Consider the following 8,953-nt stretch of genomic DNA (forward strand, 5'->3'; position numbering starts at 1 on the left):
GTTTACAAGTTACTAATTGGGATTCATGATTAAGAAAGAGAAAAGTTTCAAGCTTTTGGTTAAACCCTAGCGGGGAGATCAAAAGGTTCAAGATCTGAAAAAAGGTAGCGAAATAGATTATGAAAATTCTCTCACCGGATCCTTTATATACATATAAGATGGACCGGTTAGGATGAGCCCAAGCAATCGCGTTTTTCGGGATGGAACCGTCATCATTACCTTTTTGGGAAACGGCGTGTGCATTGGTCCGTCTTTTGAGCCTTAATTAGTTAGGTGCGTTAGCAATTCCAACAAACGGTTTGGAAAAATAATTTTTTCGCCAAAAGCGGCGTGTTCAAAGCCACGCGTGCTAAAATTTGGCATGAGTGAGGGCATCTTTAAGGAGATTTCCCATCACTGAACAAATGACACGTGTATGAGAAATAACCTAAGACTATAGATGTCCAGAATGAGACGAGGATCATCGGATCAATTCTATGAATAAGTTATCTCGTGCTCAGCATGAGTGTTTAGTAGACATGTGCCAAGCACATGACATACGACCGCCGCCGAGCATAAGCGATCACCCGGTTGTTAGGACCCGATATAGGCGAGTTCAACGAGCGAAAACCCGAAGATGGCGATCTTTGATGATAAGGAAGGGATCATGATGACATATCCTAGGAGTTTCATCTTCGAGATATAATATTCCCATACATTATGGGACATTATTATCAACAATGAAACTTACCTCTCGTAAGATATGGTCTAGATTCGGACTTCCATAAGAAGAGGAATCCTAATAGGAAGGCGAGTCCAAAGATGGAAGGGAACTCACAAGCGGTGAAGACAACCCAACCCTAGGACTCTCGTAGCTCTTCCTATATAAACCAAAGGGATTCACTCTTAGGAACTACTCAAGATAGGGTTTGATTCTCCATAATAAACAAAGAGATACGTAGGCAACCGTCAGACGGTTCAACCCTGAACTCACAATCATCTCATCCCTTCTCCATTCATTTAAAGGTTCTAAGATCACACGCATAGAGGAAGATCAGGGAAAGCTCGAAAAATCCCCTACACTTTAGTTGGTTGATAGAATGAAGAGGTGAAAAGCCTTTCACACACCAAAATTCCCCGAGTACCCCAAACCTCGAGAAGAGACAAACGTTTTCAGATTCCCAAAACACAATCATAACTTCGCTACCAAAACCGCGCGATTTTGGGGCCCATGGGTCGATCCAACTATTCCCGCACATTTTTCCAAAATATAAAAACCCATCGACGGACACATGTTAAAAAGCTTTGTTTTAACTTTTAGTTTCACACCTCACCGGTCAAACAAGCGATAAAACAAAGGGGCGTGTAAGTACCCTCCGTTCTACATTTCATATCACTATAGCACACGTGTCCACAACCCGTGTCATTATCTCCATCGGCTTGTACCACATTGTCCGATTACATAAATTAATTCGGACTCAAGTCGTCCCCAAATCTCGATTCTGACCATATATAGAAGCAAATCATCTAGTGCAGTCCTGGAGCTCAGTCAACACACCAATCAAAGAGACATTAACTTTGTTACATCAGGAGTAATGACGAATCATCAAGATAGCACACAATGTGGATCTACACTTGACAAACGGCCTGGAGCAAATATGGAAGGTCAGCTCAAATATCTATAAATAGAGAGAGATGAACTACGTAAAGCTTGATTCAAATTTACCCCTAGAAATTTAATACGTAGGCAACTTTTGTTCCAAGAAGAGTGCAGTCATTCCCTATCAAACAATACATCATGTCATTCACCCCAAAACACTAAACCTCTACAATATGCAATAAAAGCTTTCAAACACATTTTACACTGCAGAGCTCTGTTCAAAATATCTTTATAATATTCGCATCTTGTATTACAAACGGAGCATGCAGTCCAGAAGGTTGGGCGGTCTTTTACTGGTTCGGCCTCTTCCATCCTCTCCATTATCCACTTCAATGTTTTCTGTATCAGAAAACTCTTCTATCTTACAAGGAATAGATGCAGGATCAGGATCATTACCAACTGAAACTAGACCATCATTGGAAGTACGACTTTCAATAGAAGTAGAAGTCTCATTGGGAGCAACAAGTGGAGCTGCATCAGTAGTAACAGCAAATGAAAGGAGTAAAAAACGAGATCACTTTTGTTCCAACGGCCCATCTAACATAAGTTTGAACACACTTTTTCTTCAGGGGCTGGCCATTAATTAATTAATATATAAAGTGAACAAAAATCCGAAATATCAAACAATACCAATATTCACGGATTTATAATGTCATATGGAAGTTGAGATTCGTCTTGTTTCACTCAACACAATGAAGGTCTAAGTACATCAACTTCAACATTGCAAGAAATGGTCTGAAGTGTGAAATATTTAAGTACTTGTCACTCGGAAAACAGAAAAAGGCATCTAACATGAATAACAAGTAACAAGTAACAACAAGATACCGAGTCATAAAAAAAGGAAACCAACTATGGACTAACAATCTATTTAATCTGTTCGAATGCAAATGAAGCTAATTCTTCTCAGATTTACTGACAAGGCCAGCTGTCATTCGTAAGACTTGATCATGGATTTTTTAGGACAGGAGAGGGTTTCTTCCAAGTTCCAAAGAAACAGTTACATAACAACAATTTGAAAAAACTGCAGAGCTCCTATAGGATCTTGAACAACTCTTTGACATTTCTCTTCTTCAGCCATCAACAAGTACATTTTACTTGAGCTATGCAGAAAGCCAAAGATCAGGTAACCAAATACCAAAGCTCCGACCAGAATTAAACTGCTCAAATACCTCATCAAAACCCTTTTGACCAAGATCACCACCAATTTCATCATATTGATACAAACCCAACACCCATAACATAAGCTTCAATCGTCGGTTCTACTCGCAAAAACCTTAGCTCGCATCTGTTACAAGCTACAACCTTAACTTAGACCCAACACCCAGTTTATACCGTTTTGGCTTCCAGTAAATTAGTAGGCAAAGAAGCAGTATCAAGTTCAAAAGATCTTTTTGGAATACCATCTCTTTCTTTACCCGTTGTTCTATATGAAGGGACCATGTGCGAAAATCTGTAAAGCTCACATGGTGGAATTTGAAATGGAGCCTTACCATTCTTTGGCTGAAAGAGGGAAACAAAACCTTTCACCTTTTCCAAGTAGGCAACACCAATGCCAGAGTGTTCATTGTAGTCCGACAGAATTTCAACAAAGTCGAATTCATAGCTACTATATCTGTCTGGATCAAGGCTCCACTTCAGATCCCAGTTCTTGAGGATGGCCCACGTTTCACCCTTTCTAGGGTATATCACAAAAAAACCTCTACTCCTGCTTTTTTCATATATAAAACCATATGAGAAAACATATTAACTCCTTCAATGGTTTCAGTCTTCCCAAGTTTAAACTTACCACAAGAAGCAGGTAACTGTGCATCAACCCATTTGATCTCATCTGGACTATCTGGTTTGGCCTCCAACCATGTAATCTTCACCTTGAACACAGGAGAGAAAACTTTCATGATCCGAGCATAGAAACGAGGCATGCCATCCGTATCATCATAAACAGCCCACATTTGATCGTTTTTAATACAATCTTCCTTCCTATCATTGTCAAAAACATAAAACTCTGGATCAGGCACTTCAATGCTGGCATTTGACTTACACGTGTCATCGATTTCGGATTCTTCATCGTTTTCCAAACTCACAGTTTCTTCTCTGCTGCTCTTACATGGTTCAACTTTGGCATACCCATTCTGAGATTTGTTCGAAGGAGCACTTTCTTTTGGTTTCTTCAATTTTCTTTCCTTTTTGAAATCAACTGGAAAACCATCTGGCTTCACAGTTTCTGACCCCTCTTCTTTCGAAGTTGCTTCACTCTGATTTTCTACAACCGTTGATGGTTTAGTGTGCTTCTGAGAACCCACAAGGTCATCATCACTATCTTCATTATATATAACCTGGCGCTTCTGACGAGCAGACCTCCGAGTGTTGAGGCCTTCAGGGATTCCAGAATTTTGGTCCATAGGCTCACTGCCTTCTACATCATCAGGAACTTCAATATCATCACTGCCGCTGCTACTTGAAGTATCACAGCTTTCACTTGATTCTGATTCTGGCTTACTCCTCTTACTGCCCGCATTGCATACTTCTGCTTCAAACTTGCGCCTGCTTGGGCCTTCCATTTTTTCTTCCATATTCACATCCCTATCTTCTTCACCTTTGGTTTTAAATACACCATTAACATTGGATGTGCCTGCTTTATGCCCTTGAAATCCCATGTTGGGCGGAAAATCCTGACTAGTACTTTGTGATCGCACTTTATGACCATCCTGACCAACCACATTCTGTTGGGGACCTGCGGGCTGAGTGCAGGGAGCTCCTGATGGTATTCCTCCTGGTACACCTTGAACATTCAAATTATAAGCTATAAAGGGCTTGAAGCAATTTTGACATCGAAGAGCTCTGTTCAGTATATCATTGTAATACTGATATCTCATAGTACAGAAAGGGCAGGCAGTCCAGAAAGTCGGTTGCTCCTTTGCTGGTTGGGTCGGTTGCAGTGGTTGCGGATGAAGGTTAACAGTTGCATATTGTGTTCTACCGCTATTCCCAAACCTGTTACCTACCACAGGTTGCTTACTTAACAGGACATGGCGTTGCTGGGGCAGTTGTGATCTTCCTTTAAAGGCATTATATTTCATGTCAAAGAGTGACCGTTTAAACTTCGATCTGTAAGCACCCTATGTGCTTCTCCAATTAACTTAAAAGCAGCTTCTGCACCATGCAAATTGTTTTTATCAGGATGGAGCAGGAGGGCAAGCTTCCTGTACTGCTTCTTAATGGATGCTTCATCTGACGTCACTTCAACTTGAAGGATACCATACCAATCCATATCATTACCCGCAACCTTTTGTTCAGCAGAACAGTGTACATCACAGACTGTCATTATTTGGGAGATGCCATCTAGATTGGGATATAGATTTCGAGCTTTAGTTACAATCTTCTTCGCTCCAGCAAAATCTTTGTTTTGCATTTTCTTCTCAGCAATTTCCTTGGCTTTGATGGCCTCATCTCTGTTGCAATCCATTTCTATTCTGAAAATCTATGAATAACCACGTTATACTCGTTTAAATGAGATAGAAGAGGAAACCATTCCTCTACAAATTGATTCAGCTGAGTACAACGCAAACGCATGACCTGGCCTGCCCTTATCAAGGACCTTTGCAAAGAAACATAAATACCCAACACTTGAAGAATCCAGATAAAAGACCAGATAGTGGAAGCAAATTCTGTCGTATGAGCCAGAAACCTATAAACAACCTGAAAGGGGGAAAATATGTATCCTCTTCAATCTAGTTACATATAAAAGAAGAAGAAGATTCAACTTGCCAGATATCAAACAATTCTACCCCAAAATGCAGCCAATCATACATTTAGTTCTACATGAAAGAGAACATAACTAGATAATGTACCAAACAAAAGCCTAGATTTTTGTAACTACCAGTCATGTTGCCGCATTTGATGACTCAAGATAACAATATAGGATTAACAACACTGACTCCAACAGTGTGAAAGACATGACAGCGACAATTGAAATTAGTAACATATTACTACTTAATAGATTATATTTAGCTGTCGACAACATTTAAGAATAAAATCATTCACAATACCAAGAGATTAGGCCTAAACCTTATGCAAACACACCGATGACAATTTGTGGAAAGTACTCAATCTTTATGCATTTCCTCACAGATTACAAATAAACTAGTTCAATCCTTCTATTTACAAGCTCAAACTTCAAATCTACAAACACCCACTTCAATTCCTACCCAACTAGAACAAAAAACATCAACCTGACAGTTTCAAACTCAAATCACTAACATAAAAAAACCCTAATTTTTACACAAACCCAACATTCTAAACAACCCATTAACCAAAAACCCAAAACCCATTTAGTCCAAATCGAAATTTAACAAAAATTAAACCACCCCATCACATAAAAACATGTAACAAATCAACCATACAACAAGCAGAAATAAAACATAGTAAAATGTACAAAACTGAATACATAGAGCAAGCAAGAAGAAGAAGACTTACAAAGTATGAGGATATGAGGAAGAAGCCAGCACAAAAACACTGGGCACAGCTAGGGAGCAGAGGAAAAAAAACAAAGAGAAGTGGAGTTTTGAGAGGAGTCCTGTATATATTTTACAGGTACGACCTTATTTTCATTCCTATTTTGTTAATTGGTCCTTGAAATTTTGGGAATTGGAATAGACTGTCCAAGGATAGGACAATGTTGTTCTGGTTTTGGAGGAAATGTTTAGGGGCATTTTGGTCATTTTCTTTGACACCAGTTTTTCTAGGGTTTATTAATTAATGATGTTGAATTAGTCAAAGGGCAAATATGTCATTTACTAATAAAAGACAAAGATATAGTGCATTGTAGTAGGTGGAAGGGTATATATGTCATTTAGGGAGAAATACAACATGTTGGGGGTAGTTTTGTAATTTCGCATAGAAAAAAAATTAATCTATACATGTATTTTATGGGCTTGGGCTTAGGGTTGTAAAAACAGCCCTAAACCATACCCGGCTCCATCGGCCTGATAAAGCCCTCAAAATATGGTCTTCCTGTGAGGGCCGAGATGAGGACCAATTGATCCTTAACACGGCCTTCACTAGGTCTTAATACTTATCGAGTCTTAGTATTTTCGTAACAATTTAAACTGAGTTTCCATTGTGTTGATATATTTGGCGCACCTAGGCACTAGTAAACTATAGAGCGGTGGAGATCGATATTAGGTCTATCAACAATGGGAAGAAAAACTGATGACGAGAGAATTTGCATCAACGCCAAAAAAATAAAAAAATAGAAAAATTGATAGACCGAATATTGAAAACGAGGTTGATGAGAAATTTGGGAGGTTTTTACGGATTTTCAACAGAAGAGCAGAAAATTGAGACAGTCGCAGGTGCCAACTAGCAAAGTTGGTAAAATCTTTGAGTAATGCGGGCGCAAAGAATAGAAAGAAGAAGCCTAAAATGCGGGAATTCGAACCCTGCCGCACCAATGAGTTATTAATCTTATTTAAAAACAGGGATACCAATTAAAAAAAAAAAAAAATGGGATGATATTGAGGTCATTTTGGGCAGCAGCTCTTATTTGGACTACTTGGTTTGAATTGTGAGATTTAAACTTTAAAGTGCCAATTTTTTTTTGCTATACAGCGTACACATAAAGTGCATTTCCAGCAAAATAACAAAGTCAACAGAGACATCTTTGGGCCACAATGGAGTATGTTTTGGGCCTCTAGCCCACGTATAACACGGAGAAGCAATGGCTAGCCTTTCATAGGACAATCTAACGATATTTTGGGCATATTATTTACTGGTAATTGGTAAAATAGGATTTACATGGAACGAAAGATATGGAGTCCGAAAAAAAGATATTAAGGGAGTCTGAATAGAAATACTTTTTATAATTTGCCCAACTGTCACAATTTTCTTCAATTAAGGAGGATTTTATGTGGTTGATTAAGCTTGTAGAGTACCGTGTGGGTGCTATTGTGAATCAAATTGGAATCATCAAAAGTAACAAGATGAACACAAACTAAAATACAACAAACAAGTAGAGGACTGTAGGGGAGTGATATTCTCTATACAGCACGCGCTTAGCATAGTGGAACTAAGGTACCGACCTGTGATATCAGGTCGCATCCACGAGCCAACAAATACGCACAAGACGGATCGCAACATCACGCTTAACTACATCGGTGGTGACACATACTCCCTATCCATAAGCAATCATGACCGACGAGTACTTGCACTAATCCCGATCACCGGTCATCGATCACGCCGCAGCTACTTGCTCGATCGCCACTCCTCATCATCACAGCCAGACCTATGTAGATATTTCTCACATGCTCCCATGATCCACACCCCACGTTGGTGATATCCTCTACACGGAGGGGGTGAGGATATACTCGAATCTCTATAAATACCAATCCTATGAACTACGCCGGACACTGATTCTATTCTCGACCCCAAAAACTCGTGAGTAAGATCGTGGGCGGTTAAGCTCCAAAAAGCGAACTTCGGTCTCACCCATCCATCCATATCGGTCCCCGAGATCAAGTTGTGTAAGGATTATCATATCACACCTTTACATTGGCGCCGTCTCGTGGTCTCCGATTACTTGAGAAACCAAACCACTTTCACACTAATCGAGAACAAAACCAAATCAAAAGATTCTCAAGCCCACGAAGCATGGTAAGCCTCGGCTCAATTCAACACTTTGGCCGCCAACTAGGAACAATGAATGAACAAATTGCCCAACTCGGGCAAAACGTCCACATTACGTGCACAAGTAGATACACAAAGCCCACTCGCTGGCACCGCAGATGACGACGTCATCAACGTCAGTCAACAAATCACCGAGCTAAACCAAAGGCTCGACAAGAATGCGGTCAAGAAGGATTCCACCATGATAGTGCAGAAAATGTTGAAAACCTATCGCGATCTCCATTTGTCTGCGGTGCTTCACAAGGTCTCCCCTCCAGACTTTGTCCAACCACGGTTCCCACTATATGACGGTCGCACATGCCCAGGCCAACATATAGCACGATATGCTCAAAGCCTTGCGCTATACAAATACCGGAGTTCGACCATCTCTACGATGCAGCTCTTTCCAAAGAAGCTTGAAGGACGCCCACTCGATTGGTTTTTCTCCCTCGAACCCGGACTCCATAAGAAGCTTCAACGACTTTTACCGACTGTTCGCAAAGCCGACGCATAATAAATGTGACGCAAAGAGGGTGACCTCAATTCACTCTTCCAACTCACTCGGGCGGGAGGAAACCTACGACTCCTTTTAAAAGCGGTTCAAAACCGAACTCTTGGACATGGAAAGCGGACTCAAGGAATCATTTGCCGCAG

General features: G+C 40.3%; 1 protein-coding gene across 1 annotated transcript; it reads right to left on the minus strand.

Moving 5' to 3' along the window:
* Positions 1-2,471: 2,471 nt before the first annotated feature.
* Positions 2,472-6,266, minus strand: LOC147485450 (uncharacterized). The gene is given in 4 exon segments (XM_086571788.1): positions 2,472-3,340; positions 3,343-4,734; positions 4,737-5,335; positions 6,113-6,266. Coding segments are annotated over 3 exon segments (2,133 nt in total). The 5' UTR covers positions 5,103-5,335; positions 6,113-6,266; the 3' UTR covers positions 2,472-2,965.
* Between the last annotated feature and the right edge of the window lie 2,687 nt (positions 6,267-8,953).

This window comes from Coptis chinensis, chromosome 7 (genome assembly GCF_015680905.1).
Source record: "Coptis chinensis isolate HL-2020 chromosome 7, ASM1568090v1, whole genome shotgun sequence".
NCBI classification, from domain to species: domain Eukaryota; kingdom Viridiplantae; phylum Streptophyta; class Magnoliopsida; order Ranunculales; family Ranunculaceae; genus Coptis; species Coptis chinensis.